Source organism: Emericellopsis atlantica (genome assembly GCF_019669845.1).
Source record: "Emericellopsis atlantica unplaced genomic scaffold F5Z01scaffold_2, whole genome shotgun sequence".
NCBI lineage: Eukaryota > Fungi > Ascomycota > Sordariomycetes > Hypocreales > Bionectriaceae > Emericellopsis > Emericellopsis atlantica.
In genome coordinates this window covers 987124-1004345 of record NW_025764704.1, presented here as the reverse complement: position 1 = coordinate 1004345, position 17222 = coordinate 987124, and the positions used below count along the sequence as shown (strand labels likewise).

Genomic DNA, 17222 nt, shown 5'->3' with positions numbered 1-17222 from the left:
CGATGGAGCAATTGACATAAATCATCAATTCATGTTCTTTCATAGGTGTATATCATGAGACAAAGGAAACAGTCAAGTCGTCGCGCCCTCACAGCGTTTGTGGTGGAGGTGCAGGCGGGCCCAGCCAGCCAGCCACCGTATATCTGGTGACAGACAGCCAGCCAATCCCTCCTGCGAACACATCCAAACATCCTCGATACGGGCCAAGCACTAAAGCATGGCTTCCCCAGGTTTTGAAGAGTGCCCCGAAAGGCAATCCCTCGTTGTCAGATACTTCAGAGTACTGATGAGCCTCCTATCCGTGTTTCACGATGCCGCCCGCCATGTTGCTGGCAGGCGTGCACCATTACTAGACAGACAGAGGACGTCCCGTGTAGGCTTCCCGACTCGCCGTCGTCAACCTGTCCTTCCCAATCAGGGTCCCAGACGTGACGTTGTTCCCAAAGAACAAGCGTTGTCCTGGCGTGATGTTAGCCTCAGCCAATAGGTTGCACAATCGAGAAAGCGCACCAAGACTCTGCACGCGTGAGAGCGAGGCGGAGAGACGATCAACAGTCGCGAGATGAGCATGCCCAGTGAAGGGTTCATCTGTATGAGGTTAGTTTGGTCGATCATGACAACCTCGTCGTCACCATCACGTACCTTGACCAGAAATTCCAATGACATTCGAGAGCGCAAAGAGCGACTCCAAACCATGGGCCGTAGCGGAGGTACTGTGAGGGGCAACAAGAACAGACTGTTTCTTGCCAGACACCAGTTCCCGACGAGACCAAAGTCCATCGAACAGACCAGAAGGGCCCGCGCCGACCGCAGAGCGGTCGACGAGGACCATGGGGGCGAGCCAGATGCCTAGCAAGAGGCAAGTGGCCCACCACCAAGCCAGAAGGTCCTGCACCACCGACATGGTCGGTGGCCGGAGAGTTGCGTAGAGTAGTGGTTGTGTAGTTGTTTTTATCTTGTGACTGGCCAGAAGGCACAGCCTGCGGATAGCAGGAGATCAGAAACAAGAGCAAAAAAGGTCTGGGCCAGAGTCCTCTTTTGTAGACATGGCATGGCGATGTGTGGGGTCACAAACTGTCCAAGCATCTGGCGGTGAGGCCACCCCAGCATCACAACATTGTCGGCCCAGCGTTGAGTGGCTGCAATGAGGGCGAGCTCTGCTGGCATCGGTGCAGCGCCAGCAGTCGCAGGATCGCATATGCCCAGAAAGGGACCTTTGGCGAGTGGCGGGCCAATGGTCTTAGATGGAGACGTCCTGTGCTGCATGGGGCTTATGCATAGCAGAGGGGGTTGGGAACTTGGGCATCGTCGCGAACGGCCGCGGGACGGCCCTGGCAAGCCTTCAAAGGCCCACGATGGTTCTCGGCTGGCTGCTCTGAGCAAATGGACTTGAGTCGACGCGTTTCGTACTGCTGCACGCGACTCCCCGCTCGCTTCTGTTTCGCTCAGCGTGTCGTGGGTGCTCTTGGCTGTTGACAAGTCATAGAGCGGACAGCCCACCGACAAGTCACCCGATGCGTGTGTGCCTCGGGCACCTTGCAGGCATGAGGCATCAATGGATTGAACTTGAATGCCGGTGGCCTTTGATAACCATCGTCGGGTTTCCAGCGCAGCACGTTCCTCTCGACCTGACGTGGCGGGGTCACCTCGCTGTTCGAGCAGACGCTGCTCATAGACAGAGGCGCGCGGACCAATTCTAGTCTCGGAATACCGTCTGCCTGCATTGGCACGTCGAGGGACGCGCTTCTGTTGTCGATGACATTGACGCAAATGTGCAAAGCTGAAGGCACCGCGTCGAGTGCTGGTAGCGGCAGCTGTTGGATGACTGGGTGAAGCTTCACCGAGCAGCAGGCTGGGGGTCGTAGTCCGAGGTAGATGTCCTTCCACCTACCCTATCAATCATCATGTCCCCGACGAGCGGGTGACGATTCATTGCAGTCAATACAGTCACATGATAAAGCCAAGTTCAAAACAGAATTGAAGTTGGATGCATGAATCGCGAGTGTTATATTTAGACGTCTGACAAAGATAGCAATTGAAGGTGACACATCCACCCAATCACACAATGCATCGCTGATGGTCTTGCAACAACCTTCAACCGCCAACCCCGTCCTGTCAGCATCAATTCAAGCCGCCATTGTCACCAAAAATAAGCACGATATCCCAAAATGGCGCCAATAAACCAAGTGTTCACTGCGCATTTCGCTCCCTCGAAACGCCAGAGGCTGAGCGCAATGTCCTGCATGAAGGACATGGACCTGGACCGACAGGGCTGATGACGCCCATGTCCAATGTATGCTCACGCAAGGCCGGCCACGCTTGAGATTGCCCGTGAGAGTTGAAAGCATGCTTGCTTCTAGTGCTGACTGCCGTTTTTTGTTAAAGAACACGAGTTCTCCATCCCTCCGCGCTGGCCCAGCTGTGTCGATAGCCATCTAGCAAGCACCTCTCCTCTCATCATGTCCGAGATAACCACCATGCCCATCCGGCGCGAGCTGTTCGCCCGCGGCATCAGCGACAGCACATTTGGCAAACTCAAGACGTCACTCGAGATGGTCAAACGTGAGCGCACGTGGAAGTCAAAGTACCGCCACAAGAGCAAGTTCGCCCACAAGGGAAGCATCGCCCACTGGCCCATCTGGGCCAAGGTTCTGATCGCGCTGGCCATTGTCCTCGTCGTTCTCTTCATTGGAGGATTGGTCTTTTACGGCAAAAAGGGTATGCGCCGTCTCCTATGTCTGGTAAGGCCCGCATTCTGACTGACCACTGTAGAATACGACCGCTCCAGGCAGACAGGTCGCTCCATCCGATGGGGGAAGATCTTTCTAGGCGCCACCAAGATTGCCCTGTTCCTCTGGATCCCCATCGTGGCGTACCGCTTCATCCAGGCGCGCCGCAACAAGGGCAAATATGCTGATATCACAAAGGAATCGCAGCAGCTCCCCAACAACGGGGGCACCACCAAGCCGTGGTCCATGGCACAGGCGCCCGGCGATGTGGACAGCAAGTACGAGCCCATGGGATACAAAACGACCATATGTGACCCCTACTCTGCGTACGCTGGCGTGGAGCAGCCGATGACGGGCAGGGTGGCTGTGACGGGGCCTTTGAGTCGGGCGACCAGTCCTGCTGTGCCGGCGCTTGGTATTCACCAGCCGCCACCCGTGCACGAGTCGGGCGATCTGGGGACGAGGACGCCTTCGCCCAACCGAGGGTCGTTTCCTCCATCCCCTCAGCCTCCTCAGTATGGCTAGGGGTGTCGAGCGGTCGTACGGAGAGCTGAGATAGATGGTCGATTTCAGTATAAGGCGTCGGTCTTGGTTGGGTTTCAAGGTTCGGTCCCAGGGGTGGAGGAAATATATAATTATATATTTATGAATTCATGTGAATGATGGTAGTCTAAATGCTTTTCGTGGCGTCGTAAGACCGTGTGTGTATGTAGTAATCCTCCAGAACCCGTTGCCAGTCTATAGTCTTGTTCCCGAAAGCAGTGTTCCCATTCTCTCCCCTTTTTCGACCGAAACGCCATGTGAAAATTAAAAAAGCTGAATATGAAAGCGGATGTCGTCGTGGACGTGCAGGAAGCGAAGAGAAGAAGCGCGCTGTGGTATCGTAGTATGGTGGGTGTGCTGTCTCTGTGTTAGTCTCTGTGGACAGCAGTTGGTGTGGCGAGCGAGCATACCTCGACTGAGCTCCCAAATGTTCGTATCAAGGTCGATTTTGTATCATTTTGGGGGAGGCTTAGGCGCGCTGGGCTTGAGGACGCCAGTGGTGTCGTAGGGACCTCGAGGCATGATGGTGACTTTTGCGTAGAGGTGGTAGTGAGGTGTCGTGTTGTCTGGTTCCGTGCTTGGTGGTGGAAGAAGCAGCAGAGAGGTGGGCGACTGGTTGTGAGTGGCGAGCTTTTGGTGTGAAGAGGGTCTGCTCTCGGTGTGATGGAGGAACAGAGGCCGGATACTGGAGTAGGCAACAGAGCAAGCAAGGTGAGGTTCGGTGAAGATATTCAAAAGTCCAAGTTTGAAGATTCAGGACGAAGCTTGCTTAAATCATGCCGTTCTCTTAGGGCTCAAAGAAATAGGTTTTGCCGCCTTTGCTTTTTTTTTTTTTCCAAACTCCCTACCCTTTTCCGCTCCAGATCCCTGTCCAAAAAATAAAACTGCTTGCTTGCTCGCGTGGCTTTCCACCCGATGGCGGTGTGTCAAGTTGTTGGGATGACGACGGACGGGGGGCCGGGTGCCAGCCCAGGAGTCCAGGACAGCGTCAGAATGGGACTTGCTACGGGCGCACCCCTTGCTGGGGTTGGCTAATTGGGGCCCTGTTGATCGACAGGGGTTTGACAAGAGGTGAAGAAGAGGATGAATGGGTTCACTTTGGTGGAAGAAGGGGAATAATGTTGGAAAGGGGAGCTGGAACTGGCTGCTCACACCACAGACGGATGCGGACGGGGGCGTTGCAGGAATAGGGAGATCAAGGCGATACAGCATCGCGGCCGGCATCTCGCATGAACGAGCGCGAGCTCCGTGACACGAAAAAAAAAAAAAATATACGTAGGTGCCCAGAACCCATTCGCCCAGGGCCCGGCAAGCGAGCGCTCACAAACGCGGGACAGGGGGAAAAGCAAAGCTTCTAGAATGAGATGATGCGGTGCGGACACATGAGTCGTCGTTGTGAGACATGTCATGGCGCAGCGTTCGGTGACTGTCGGTGAGCGAGTGGCTGCTGAGCTCTTTGCTTCTGGCCATGATTGAATACTAGCCATAATTATGATCTCTTCTCTCACGAGACAAAGCGGGCTGGACACAGCCGGCAACGTGAGCAGCCTGCCGCGTCCAAATATTGTCACCACTATCTTATCAGTGGTTATCAACCACAAGCAAACAATTGTCTGGGGACTCTGGGCCAGAACCATGTGCACGGAACAGTCGCCAGATCAGCAAGACAGCCACAACAATGCCTTGCTGGCGCCCTGGATTGCGCGACCGACCTGAAGCACGCCGCAACTTGCAAACGAGTCGGTGTGCGCTTCAAAGTTCAACTCAAATGCACGGAGAGCGATCCGTATGGATTGGGAGTGGCCGCTATCCAATGTTTGTTGCCCCTATTCAACCTGGCCTGGCCTGACCTAGTCCAGTCCGGGACGGCGGATGTCGTCTGCTGGAGCCCGGACCATGGCGGCGGGCCTTGCGGGTTTCTTCCCCGGAATTGAGTCTCGTGGAGTCATCCGTCCGTCCCGTAAGCGCAAGCAATTCTCACTTGACACTGTGTCAGGTTGATAATAATTAATTTGGTACCGTATTCACCGTGCAGGGAGGTTTACTGTTTGGTATTCACCATGATACCAGGGGAAGCCGGCCTCTTCCGTTGCACCCAGGCACAAACAGCCCAGGCGAAGTGTTGTTGGACAGCCGCCGCAGCGTCACCATGGCTGTCGCGTACCTGCAATCGGTGTGACAGTCACATCTGGCCAACGCATCTCGCGTGGCAGCCCTGATTTATGCGCTTTCGATGCGGCACTGGCACTGCACTGATGCCCTCCGAAACCGCACTCTGAGCGATGTCTGGCAGAGCTCGCATGCCAATCAAAGGGGGCAGGGTCAGTATAATTAACATGCACAATCAATCTTACGGTGAGAACAATGAGGCAGAGATCGGCGAGACCTTGTTTTCTTTTATCCTGTAAATCCTGCCTTGTGATAACCAGAGCCCATCCATCGGCCCAGACTCATGTCCTGCCTCTCGCCTTCACAGACCTGCCCACTGCCGGAAACCCTGCGGCTCTTCTTTCTGCAGCCACCCTCCTCTGAAAACCCTTGTTCCTGACAGGTCCACCGTCACCAGTTTGCTGGGACTGGGGGTGACAGGTGGAGCAGCGCAGGACGAGTGTCATTAGTTGCCCGAGGGGGGCGGCTTGGGCCCAATGGGCTTGGGCCAGTCGTAGCCATCGCCACGACCCATGTTTGCGAGGGCTGCTTCCATGGAATGCCAAAGAGACATTGTCGTGACGTTCTTGGGGTGATGTTCTTGGTGGAAATTGTCTTTTGAATAATTTATTAGCTTGGCTGTAGTGTGTGTGTGTGTGTGTGCGTGCGTGTCTACAGAGTCCATCCATTGATGCCAGAACTCGGCTGTATATACTTCGTGAGCTGTCATGATTCACTCTCGTCGACGTGTCCCTCTTGTGGCTCTGGCCGTCCTTGCCTTGGAGTCCTGCCGCAACCAAATGTTGCTCGTGGAGCCATCACGCAGAGAATACGAGCCACTTCGCAGGCTTGTGTAATGGCAGGCAGGTAATCGGAACGCTGCTCCAGACAGAACAGACCAGACACACTGGCAAACTTCTCCGTCAAAAAGGGCGACAATCAAGGAATTCACTTGAACAACGGGCGAAAGGCTACACGGCCTGCCCGGGGGTGATACCCTCGTAGAGCCGACAGGCTCGGATACCTGGCTGGGTTTGGTTGTGCGCACAGCTACAGTTGCTCCTGAGGTGTTACATGGGCTGGAGTCCACGACGCGACACAGACAGTCGCTTCTGGCCAGATTACATGTACATGGCATTCAGTTTCGTTGCACATTGTTGCTGTACGCTGACGATGTTGCTGAGAGGGTGGTGTGAGCTTGATGCGAGGGTGGCATCTTGGGGACCACGAGGTGGAGTTGAAGGACGCTGGCATTTCACCATGGCGGCAGAGATCTTGATGTTGCTCCGCGATAGGACCCATTTAAGCTGACATAATCGTCGGGCCGCACATGAAGTCAAGACTACCCTAAGGTAAGGTGGGAATGTGTTTCCCTCACCACGTCGTACGGAATGCGAAAATCAAGTCTTGACGGAATACATGAAAAGACAATCACTCGATATGCATTACCAACCAGTGGAGAATGTGGGAGATGAATCCCACATCGTCCAAGGTCCTGTGCCACCACCCGCCACGGTAAACGACGCTTTTGACGATGTTTTCGGTGCTGATGAGGAGGAGCATCACCACATCACAACCCACTCAGACATTCATCGTGTGCAGGCGGAGCACTCCACAGCCGGCTACCGCGAGGGTGTCAACGTTGGAAAGCAAGATACGCTGCAGCAGGGATTCGACCAAGGTTACACCATCGGCGCAGCGATCGGACTCCAGGCCGGTCAAATTTTGGGCACCTTGGAGGGCATCGTCGAGGCGGTCCAGGGTGAAGACCTGACCCGGATGGAGACACTACTGCAAGAAGCGAGGCAGGACCTGAGCGTGGAGAAGCTCTTCAGCAGTGAATTTTGGAAGAGCGACGGACTGCCGGGTTATGAGATGCCCGACGAGCAGAAGCAGGCCAAGGACGGGGCTGCATGTCATCCCCTGGTGAAGAAATGGATCGACATTGCGCACGAGCAGACCCGGGCATGGGGCATCAATGTGTCCCTCCTCGATGAGAGTGCAGAAGACTTGGCGTCGGCCAAGAAGGCTGGCGGCGAGGTGCAGGATCTATCGGGCGAGGCCAAAGTGGAGGACTTGCTGGACTGGTGAAGTTGGCCAAGAGAGAACCTCTTCCCTCTCCTTAAGCCTTGGCCTGGAAACTTCATGCTGCGCCGGGCAAACGATCAGCATCCGAGAGAAGAGCTGCGTGAAGGGAGTTTGTCCGCAGGACCCTGGACGGTCAACGTGGTTCAACGTGGCCACCACACGCTGTCTCCCTTTGTGGGATCCGATGCTATGGTCTGCGTGGACCTTTCATTTCACAGTCTCGAGGTCCGAAAATGTGCCCGAGGCACTCAAGTGGAAAAAGCATCGATCCTCAGTCCTCCTCCACGTCGAAGCGCCTCATTAGACACTCGAGCAGTGGACTGCGCACCTCGACAATTACCGAGGACAAGCCTTCGGCAATAGGGACTAACTAACGAAAGATCGCTCTCCTGTGCCGGATTCCCATGGGACTCACCATGGATAACCGGCCTCTGCACAGCGGATTGCGTGTTCGCAATGCAGCCACGCGGTTGAAACAGAACACGATCCCCTACCTACATGATGGGCTTTGCACCAAAATAGCACACTGTTTCTCGCTCGTTGACTCAGTTTACAATGTGTTCCTGCATACGGCTCTTGGATGCGTATACGTAAGGCGGTGCTGCCAGACATCCAGCGGTGCGACATGCGCTAAGGCGCCGCCGCCCTGCATGAGCACCGTTCGTCCTCAAGCACCATGTCTTGAGAATTCATCTCACCCTGATTCACTTCTGCAAAAGCCATGGAGACGGTCGCCATAGACGCAATGTGCCAATACAGAAGACTCTGTGTATAAGAATCTGCTCCCAACGCCCTTCCTCCTCTCTCCTCAACTCACCATCCAAACCGCCTTCATCCAACCCACCCTTCCGGAGTCACTTTTTCGACCCAGCCACTCTTTACCAACAAGACACTCGTTTCACCACACATCCCCAAGATGAAGACCACCTTTGCCCTCCTCGGCGCGGCCTCCACCGCGACCGCCCTCCTCAACCTGGACGTCAACCTGCCCCTGGGCATCTCGGCCGACCTCAACCTCTTTGGCCCCCAGCAAGAGCCGTGCCACGAGTGCACCAACGTCTGGCACCCGCCCCACGACGGCGTCATCATCGACGACTGCGACAACACGCACGAGCACGGCTGGCACTGGGTCCACCCCTGCCCCGAGCCCAACGAGCCCTCCTTCACCTGGGGCACCGTGACCGCCACGCGCACCAACATCATCACCCAGTGTGATGTCTGTGCCGAGCCCACCACCGTGACCTACGTCGAGGAGACGACCGTCGGCCCGGTCCCCGTCGAGACGCCCGCGGTCCCCACCACCACCGTCGTCGTCCCCGTCGTCCCTACCACCACCACCGACCCCGCCATGGTTCCCACCACGGTTCCCGAGGTCGTCCAGCCCTCCGAGACGATGCCTCCCACCCAGGGTTTTCCCTCCGCCTCCTCCTCATCGACCCGGATGGAGATGCCTCCCAGCACCTTCACCTCCATCTACCAGACCAACACTGTCCCTGCTCCTCCCGCCCAGAGCACCCCCATGGTCCCTGGTGTCCCTGGTACGCCGGTCGTCCCCGGCACACCTGGTCTGCCCGCCACCCCCGGTCTGCCCGTGACCCCCGTCGCCCCGGGTCCTCCTGCCGAGAACACGCCCATCGTGCCCGGCCCCACGACAACCTACGGCAACAACGCCACCAACCCCATCGTCACGCCTCCCATTGTCACGCCTCCTCCCGCGGCCGGCGCTGCCCAGAACACCGTGGGTCTCGCCCTCGTCGCCGCCCTCGCCTTTGCGCTGTGGTAAACGCGCGCGTCGTAAGGCGACGACGACAATGAGAGAGGTAAGTGAGCGATGAACCTGAACGACTTTGGCATGGAGAAACGGGCGTCGGATCCTAGGGGTGGATCTGTTCTATTCTGGATGTACCTATTCAGCTTTCTTGTGTCGAAGCTTGTATTTAATGTCTACTGGTGTCAGCTTTGTTTAGAATCGAGAAGAGAACTATTGTACTTACTTTACCACACTGGGGTATATCTACAAGCCATTTTGCATAATGAATCATAAGTCGTGTCTCATGGAGCGGCCAGGCCTCATCCTTCCCTCGCGGCGTATTGCTGCAGCTGCCGAACGACATCCTCCATGGTGCTGTCGTCCGAGGCCAAGACCTCCCTCTCGAGCTCCCAGTCCCTGCCCTCGGCCCCCTGGACGACCATCTTGGTCACCTGTCCGTTGTCGTCCATGACCAGGCGTCCGATTCTACCGTCCGCCCAGGTCAAGGCGATCTGCTTTGCCTCCAGGTCGGCCATGTTGACTTCGACCACGTCGTCCGCGACGGGACCGCCCTCTTGGTGACGGCCGAACAACGTCCGCTTCAGGTCGGCCATGACACCAAGCCTGCTGTGATACCGCGCGACCTCTCGCCTGACCGCCCTAGCGAAGCGATCCAGGTCCTGCTGTGGCGGGGTCTCGCTGTCCGGTTTCGGGCTGGGCAGATAGCGGGCGGCAAAGCCAGCAAGGGGGATCGCGGGTGGGATCGTGTGCCGATGGACGCGTAGGTATTTGGAGTGGGGGTATGGCCTATTCAGCATCACGTAGTACTGGTGCAGATACCGGCCGTGGGTCATGGCCTCGAAGCGCAGGGCGAGGACATGGCCCCCGTCGACAGCGTGGGGATCGGGATCGATGACTTTGAACGAGGTGACGGGCGTGACGATGCGGTGGTAGTTTTGCTGGAGATGCGCGGCTTGTTTCTCGGCGTAGGTACGGAGAGTGGCGTCGTTGGCGAGTAGGGTCTGCCCGGCAGCTGTCGCGACGATGGTGGAGGTTTCGACGGCAAGCTGCTGGCGCGCTTTGGAGACTGGGGGGATTTAGTCGTGAGGTTGGGCAGAGAATGTGTAGATACTGACCGTCAGCCTTCAAGGCGGCAATCTCCTCATCCAGTCGCTCTGCTTCGGTAGACATGTCGCCCGACGCAATGTCAATAATGACGACGCGGGTCCTGTCGCGTCTGGGATCGTTGAAGATAAGGTGACGATCGGGAGCGATAAGCGCCTTATCCAGGCGGCCAGGCCCGCCAGCCTCAGGGGCGCCCACCTCGGAGCATCGGCCCTCGCATCCCACTTCGGCTTCCAAGCTCTTAATTACCTGGGTCCAGCCTAGACAGACAGTCTTCTCACTTCAAAAGCTTGTCGCGAACTGCAGTCACTGCCATGTCGCATTCTTCTTGACGACTGCCTGGCCCTCCTTTATCCAGCTCGTCGGCCTGTCGCTCTCTACGCCTTTCATCCTACCTAGTACATACCCGTTTGTCATCAAGTCCGCGATCCATCGATCCATTCTTCCATTCGCCTCCTGAGGCCCACGACGCGAAATCTGTCCTCCCGCCGTCACGCCCGACTCGACGACTCGACGACTCGAAACCGATGGCCCGTCGCCGCAAATCTCCCAACGGCAACGGCACCATGAGCAGCGGCGTCGAGATGCGCCGCAAGGCCCCGAACCCGGATGCCGACTCGGCCGGCACCTACGTCGCCCGCGACGACTTCACCCTCGACCGCGCACCACCCCCCAGCAGCAAGGAGCACGGGACGGCGGACCACGGCTTCTTTGAGCTGCCCAAGCAGGACCAGAAGAATTTCCTGCTCCTCGTCCTGCTGTACTTTCTGCAGGGCATCCCCATGGGCCTCGCCATGGGGTCCGTCCCGTTCCTGCTCAAGAACCACCTGTCCTACGGCGAGATTGGCACCTTTACCCTCGCGTCCTACCCGTATTCGCTCAAGCTCCTCTGGAGTCCCTTTGTCGACGCCGTCTGGAGCGCCAAGCTGGGCCGACGCAAGACGTGGATCGTGCCCATCCAGTTCCTGTCCGGCTTTGGCATGCTGTACCTGGGCTCCCACGTCGAGGAGATGATGGCCAACACGGGCAAGCCAGGCGGCACGACTGTCTGGCACTTTATGCTGTGGTGGTTCTTCCTGGTCCTCATGTGCGCCACGCAGGACATTGCCGTCGACGGGTGGGCGCTCACGCTCCTGTCGCCCGGCAACGTCTCGTACGCCTCGACGGCCCAGACGGTGGGCCTCACAGCCGGGCATTTCATGTCCTACACCGTCTTTCTCGCCCTCAACGCGTCCGACTTTGCCAACAAGTGGTTCCGCGCGGTGCCCTCGGACGAGGGCCTGGTCACGCTGGGCGGGTACCTCAAGCTCTGGGGCTGGGCCTACATTGTCATCACCATTGGGCTCGGATTCCTGAAGCGGGAGGAAAAGTCGCAGAACGAGGACGGCGTCTGGGATGTGTACCGTATCATGGCGGGCATCCTCAAGCTCAAGAACGTGCAGACTATTATCTTTGTGCACCTGATCGCCAAGATTGGGTTCCAGGCCAACGACGGCGTCACCAACCTCAAGCTGCTGGACAAGGGCTTCGGCAAGGACAACATGGCGCTGACCGTGCTCATTGACTTTCCGTTTGAGATTGGGCTGGGGTACTATGCAGGCATGTGGTCGCAAAAGTACACGCCGATGCGTCTGTGGTGCTGGGGCTTCATGGGCCGGCTGGCGGCCGCTGTGCTGGCGCAGGTGGTGGTCATCATCTTCCCCAAGGAGGGTGTCACGTCGTGGTACCTGCTGGTGGTCATCTTTGAGCACGTGTTCTCGACGTTTACCAACACCATCATGTTTGTGGCCGTCTCGGCATTCCACGCGCGCGTGTCCGACCCCGTGATTGGGGGTACCTACATGACGCTGCTGGCCACGTAAGTCAAGACTTTTATGAACCAGGACTTTTCAACTGACAGAGATAGGGTCTCGAATCTTGGCGGGACATTCCCGCGCTACTTTGTCCTCAAGCTTGTCGACTCATTCACCGTGGCTACGTGCCACCCACCCACGGACCTGAAGGAGGCGCCCTTTACGGCGCCCTTTTCCTGCGCCATGCAGGCGGACAAGGAGATGTGCGAAAAGGGAGGCGGCACGTGCGAGATGCTGCGCGACGGGTACTACACTGTGAACATTATGTGTGTCCTGTTTGGTGTGGTGACGTTTATGTGGTATATCCGGCCCAAGGTGCTGCAGTTGCAGGAGCTGCCCCTGCGCGCTTGGAGACTGGGGCCGAAGAAGTAGATAAGCTAGATATAGAGTAGATTTGTCAGAGGGACGTATTGATACATTGTGTTCAATAATTATCGACCATTGCGCCGTCTGTCTGGGGTTGGACGCCCCACCTCGAATCCGGGGTCGTCGATATGCTGAAGCCTCACTCACGTCAGCCCTCACTTACAAAGAGCAACAGTCGTACACCATACTGCTGACAGAGCTTATCTCGGGCGGAGCGCGAGTAACATCTATTTATCGCAAAATACGCCGAGGCGACGGCACGCGACCGCTATGCCGGCAGCCCCAGTCTGAGCCCCCCATCTCGGCTTCTCGAGGCTACTACCCTCAACCTCCAGATCTTGCCGAGGGACCGACCGACCACACTCCGATCTCCAGGGTCAAAAACATCCGCAGGTCCGATGAAAGCCTCATGTAGCTCTCAGAAAGAATGCTTTATCTTTATTTTGACGCTCACAGTACATGTAGCTTAAGTCTTGCTGACCTCAAGTCGTCCGCCGGGACCACAACTGCTCTGTAGACCTCATCACATCATCGTCCCACCACCCACAAAACCAAAATGTCGCAGCAGCAAGCCATCTCACTCGCCTTTTCCCTCTCCTCCTCCTCCTCCTCCTCCTCTTGTTCTTCAGCAGCAGCTTCCGACGCATCACGCCCCCCCTCACCCGCCTCCTCCATCATGTCCGCGCCCGTGGACGAAGACGCCTACTTCTCCACCCAGCCCCCGCCAGCCTCGCTCCCGGCGCAGATTGCGGCTTCAACCGACTTTGTGAACCGCCATGCCGCCGCCGGCCGGCGCGTGGTCCTCATCACCTCGGGCGGCACCACCGTTCCCCTCGAGAAGCAGACGGTCCGCTTCATTGACAACTTCTCCGCCGGCACGCGGGGCGCCACCAGCGCAGAGTACTTCCTCGAGGCCGGCTACGCCGTCATCTTCCTCCACCGCGAGTTCTCCCTCGTGCCCTACGCCCGCCACTTCTCCCACAGCACCACCGGCTCATTCCTGGACTTTCTCGAGGAGGACGGGCACGGCAACGTGAGGAGCAAGGACGCCCGCATGGGCGACGTCCTCCAGCGGTACACCCGCGCCCGGACAGAGGGTACCCTCCTCACCATCTCCTTTGTCACCATCACCGACTACCTCCACTCGCTGCGCGCCATCTCGCGCCTCATGGCGCCCCTCGGCCCCCGTGGGCTGCTCTACCTCGCCGCCGCCGTCTCAGACTTCTTCGTCCCCGAGTCCCGCATGGCCGAGCACAAGATCCAGTCCACCGACGTCGCCATGCCCGCCGACGAGGAGGAGTTTGACAACTTTGACAATGCGCCCCGGATCGCCCGCTCCAAGCGTCTTGTTATTGATCTGGACCCCGTCCCCAAGTTCCTCAAGAACCTCGTCGACGGCTGGGCCCCCGAGGGCATGATCACCTCGTACAAGCTCGAGACCGACCCGAGTCTGCTCGTCCACAAGGCCCGCCACTCGCTCGGCCGCTACCAGCACCACCTCGTCATCGGCAACCTCCTCGCCACGCGCAAGTGGGAGGTCTGCTTTGTCAGCCCCGGCCGCGAGGACCAGTGGCTGCGCGTTGGCAAGAAGGACGGCAGCACGTGGACTGAGGAACAGGTCAGGGCGCTGCAGGCGGGCCGGGTGCCCAAGGAGGAGCCCAGCGGTGAGATTGAGAGTTTAATTATTCCCGCGGTCAGGGACCTGCACGATGAGCACATCAAGACAAGTGAAGCCAGATCACATCAATAAAGTTGGTATTCATCTGTATGCCCTCTCTTTTTTTTGGGTTTAAAATCTAAAAAACAGCCGTCCAGTTCCTCCAGCCGACGACAGTCGCCTTGGCCCACACAAAGGCCGCCAGGGAGCCAACATATACCGTCCCCGTCAGGATGATCAGGCCCCAGTACTCGCCGTCGTTGGCCTGCACCACGCTGCCCGCAATCGGGATCCCGATGAGGCAGGCAAAGGACACCACCGTGTACGTCGTGGCGTAGTAGCGACCGTACTCCTGCGTCTTGCACAGCCGCCCGATGCACACGGGCGCAATGGCGATGCCCGTGCCCGAGGCGAAGCCAAAGAGCAGCGCGAACATGACAATCCCGGGCGTGGTGTGGCCAAAGGGGAGCCAGATCACCAAGCAGGCGAAGAGGGACAGGACGACGGACGAGATGCATGTGTTGAACGGGCCGATAATGTCGGCGTACCAGCCTGGCAGACCACGTCCCACCACAGAGCCCGCGTTCAAGATCGGGATCAGTTGGTAGGCAAAGGTGGGGTCGAAGCCCTTGTGCAGGGCATACGTCGTAATGTACCCCACGGGGATGAAGAGGCTAAATTCGAGCAAAAAGAGGCCGACGGTCGCCAGGGTAAACGTGACATGCTTGAAGATCTTAAACTCGGGCTTCGCGGTGGCGTTGGGCGCCGGAGGCAGTCGGGAGCGGACCAGCAGGTTGCCCATGATGCAGGAGACGAGGACAATGAGCGCTATGCAACGCGCCGTCCACCCGAACCCAATCTGCTCAAAGAGAGGGTTCGCCATGAGCGGGAAGATGATGCCACCAAAGCCGCCCGCCGTGGCCGCAATGCCCGTGGCCAGCCCGCGTCGGGCCTTGAACCAGTGGCCCACGGCCCCGACCGAGGGCGTGAACAGCAGCGACGTCCCCACGCCGCAGAGGATGCCGAACGCGATGATAAAGTGCCACAGCTCGGTGCAGAAACTCGTCGAGAGCATCCCGCCCACCGTCAGCACCGAGCCGGCCAGGATGAGATAGCGTGGGCCGTGCTTGTCAAAGATCGGCCCAATGTAGACGCCGCAGAAGAAGGCGAGAAATGTGTAGATGGAGAAGACCCAGCCGACGGTGCCCTCGCTCTGGCCCTTGAGCTGGTGGTCCAGCGTGTATGCCTGGAAGATGCCAATGGTGTTCATCAAGCCCAGGGACGAGAACATGGAGAACCAGGCGCCCAGCACCACCAGCCATGCCTTGGTGCCGCCCTCGGGGTAGGTTTCCTGGTAGGACGCGGTTGACGATGCGTGGGTGGCGCGCTTCTCAAGGTCGGTGCCCTCAGGCGGTTGCTCGTCCGGGACGACAATCTCGTCCTCGGGGCCATCATGGGCGGTGCGTGACGTGACCTGGCGGACGTCCATCTTGTCTCAGTCTTGGGCGCGAGAGGAAGAGCATGTTGTCGAGCAGACGAATGCTGGCGGAGAAGAGAGGCGGCAGATCGGGAATATATAAAGTTATCGGGCGCCAGCCGCTGGGCGACTTCGGAGTGGGTAGGCCGACCAGAAAAATCCTCTGCGACGCTGCAAAGTCATGGTCATTGAAACTGCTGGTTGGTCCACGGGCGCGTCATCCCCGGACTACCTCCACGGTGCCCGCACCCGCACCGCATCGGGGCCCAAAAGTGCATGCAGACCGAAGCCGAAGCCGAAGCCGACATGCTGCATATTGCCTCGATTAGTAGTTTATGACTTGCGTATTAGTCAAGCGGCTTTTTCTCAATCCTCGTCATCGGCCTCCTCGACTGTCACGGCCTTGGAGGGCGGCGGCTGTGGCTTGAGGTACCCCTCCTGCTCCAGTCGATCAGCCTCTTCCGGTTCCATCAAGCCACCTTGCCCCTGGCCCTTGTCCATCTTGAGCTTGACGACATTGGGCACAAAGGCGGCGACAGCTTCCTTGCGGAGGTCGCGTCGCACGGGCTCGGCGGAGTAGGTGACCTTGGCTTCCGCAGGCGGGGCGTCCTTCTTGGGCTCATTGTCCTTCTTGTGGGCTGCGGCGTTCTCAGCCTCGCGGCGCGCGCGCCGTCTGGCGTACCACGCGTCGAGGACGTCCTTGGGAATCGGCGGCGGCGTATCGCGCGGCATCGGTATCGATCGCACGTCCTCTGGCACGTCCTCCTCGCTCGTGGAGGCGTTGGACCCGCGTCGTCGTTTGCCCAGAACCGCGGGGCCGTCGTGATCCCTCGTCCAGCCTCGTCCGAACGTGGGTGCGCGGTCGCCTAGTGTGTCCCTGGCCTTCTTGACCGATCGGAGCTCATTCTCGAGGCCCTCGAGGACCTGCTCCTCATGCTTGCTGAGTTTTCCGCCGTTGGTCGTGATGGCCTTTAGATCGTCGATTTGCTTCTGGATGCGCTCGGGATTCTTCTTTGCCAGTTTCTCGTTTTTCCGGACCAGCGATTCGGCTTTGCCTGCGCGACGTTAGGGGATGGATGTAAATTTGACCTTCTCGTGTCACTGACCCTTCTTGATCGCCTTGGCCTTGTCAGCTTTGCGCTGGGCCTGCACGGGGTTGTAGTTGCGCTCTTTGGCCATTGTCGAAGCAGCGGCAAGAATTGCTCGCGAGGAGGAGGCACGTCGGGGCTGGGTTGTCGTGGTTGTAAGCTGCACAGGGGATCGTAATGGTTCGCGTAGAGAAAAGCCCCATGATGTCAAAGTCGATCTCGCGTGCTGGGGAAAATATGATTACTAAGCGCTTGGCGCGACATTACAAGCGCAGACCTCTGCATCATCCTCGAAGCACCCAGTCAACACCAATCTGTGCGCAGCCCCTTTGTCACGACCAACGGACATCCAACTTTAGACCTGAGCATGGCCTCCCGACCAAGCCTCTGCACGTGCC

At 58.2% G+C, this 17222-nt stretch overlaps 9 protein-coding genes across 9 annotated transcripts; 5 read left to right on the top strand and 4 right to left on the bottom strand.

Annotated features, from left to right (window-relative positions):
• Positions 1-1024, bottom strand: F5Z01DRAFT_210052 (uncharacterized protein). The gene is made up of 2 exons (XM_046258147.1): positions 643-1024; positions 1-588 (listed from the first exon to the last, which is right to left on the bottom strand). The coding sequence occupies exons 1-2, from the start codon at positions 902-904 to the stop codon at positions 350-352; spliced, it is 501 nt and encodes a 166-aa protein (XP_046122582.1). The 5' UTR covers positions 905-1024; the 3' UTR covers positions 1-349.
• Positions 1025-1992: 968 nt separating this feature from the next.
• Positions 1993-3378, top strand: F5Z01DRAFT_643844 (uncharacterized protein). Its single transcript, XM_046262742.1, has 3 exons — positions 1993-2293; positions 2386-2718; positions 2773-3378. Exons 2-3 carry the CDS (start codon positions 2460-2462, stop codon positions 3252-3254), a joined length of 741 nt encoding a protein of 246 aa, XP_046122581.1. The 5' UTR covers positions 1993-2293; positions 2386-2459; the 3' UTR covers positions 3255-3378.
• A 3482-nt stretch (positions 3379-6860) lies between these two features.
• F5Z01DRAFT_670368 (ABC1 domain-containing protein) lies at positions 6861-7511 on the top strand (the record flags this gene model as incomplete). Its single annotated transcript, XM_046264550.1, has 1 exon — positions 6861-7511. The coding sequence occupies one exon, from the start codon at positions 6861-6863 to the stop codon at positions 7509-7511; it is 651 nt and encodes a 216-aa protein (XP_046122580.1).
• An 825-nt stretch (positions 7512-8336) lies between these two features.
• F5Z01DRAFT_209454 (adhesin protein Mad2) lies at positions 8337-9500 on the top strand. The gene has a single exon (XM_046258143.1). The coding sequence runs from the start codon at positions 8425-8427 to the stop codon at positions 9289-9291; it is 867 nt and encodes a 288-aa protein (XP_046122579.1). The 5' UTR covers positions 8337-8424; the 3' UTR covers positions 9292-9500.
• Positions 9410-10517, bottom strand: F5Z01DRAFT_209419 (Cenp-O kinetochore centromere component-domain-containing protein). The gene is made up of 3 exons (XM_046258142.1): positions 10395-10517; positions 9503-10345; positions 9410-9452 (listed from the first exon to the last, which is right to left on the bottom strand). The coding sequence occupies exons 1-2, from the start codon at positions 10447-10449 to the stop codon at positions 9579-9581; spliced, it is 822 nt and encodes a 273-aa protein (XP_046122578.1). The 5' UTR covers positions 10450-10517; the 3' UTR covers positions 9410-9452; positions 9503-9578.
• A 95-nt stretch (positions 10518-10612) lies between these two features.
• Positions 10613-12678, top strand: F5Z01DRAFT_643835 (acetyl-coenzyme A transporter 1-domain-containing protein). Its single transcript, XM_046262741.1, has 2 exons — positions 10613-12241; positions 12290-12678. The coding sequence occupies exons 1-2, from the start codon at positions 10911-10913 to the stop codon at positions 12606-12608; spliced, it is 1650 nt and encodes a 549-aa protein (XP_046122577.1). The 5' UTR covers positions 10613-10910; the 3' UTR covers positions 12609-12678.
• A 600-nt stretch (positions 12679-13278) lies between these two features.
• Positions 13279-14352, top strand: F5Z01DRAFT_679180 (DNA/pantothenate metabolism flavoprotein; the record flags this gene model as incomplete). The annotated part of the gene is made up of 1 exon (XM_046265501.1): positions 13279-14352. One exon carries the CDS (start codon positions 13279-13281, stop codon positions 14350-14352), a length of 1074 nt encoding a protein of 357 aa, XP_046122576.1.
• A 23-nt stretch (positions 14353-14375) lies between these two features.
• F5Z01DRAFT_208909 (putative MFS monocarboxylate transporter) lies at positions 14376-15925 on the bottom strand. Its single transcript, XM_046258138.1, has one exon. The coding sequence runs from the start codon at positions 15746-15748 to the stop codon at positions 14399-14401; it is 1350 nt and encodes a 449-aa protein (XP_046122575.1). The 5' UTR covers positions 15749-15925; the 3' UTR covers positions 14376-14398.
• On the bottom strand, positions 15926-17183 carry F5Z01DRAFT_209873 (WW domain binding protein 11-domain-containing protein). Its single transcript, XM_046258145.1, has 2 exons — positions 16843-17183; positions 15926-16791 (listed from the first exon to the last, which is right to left on the bottom strand). The coding sequence occupies exons 1-2, from the start codon at positions 16913-16915 to the stop codon at positions 16103-16105; spliced, it is 762 nt and encodes a 253-aa protein (XP_046122574.1). The 5' UTR covers positions 16916-17183; the 3' UTR covers positions 15926-16102.
• Between the last annotated feature and the right edge of the window lie 39 nt (positions 17184-17222).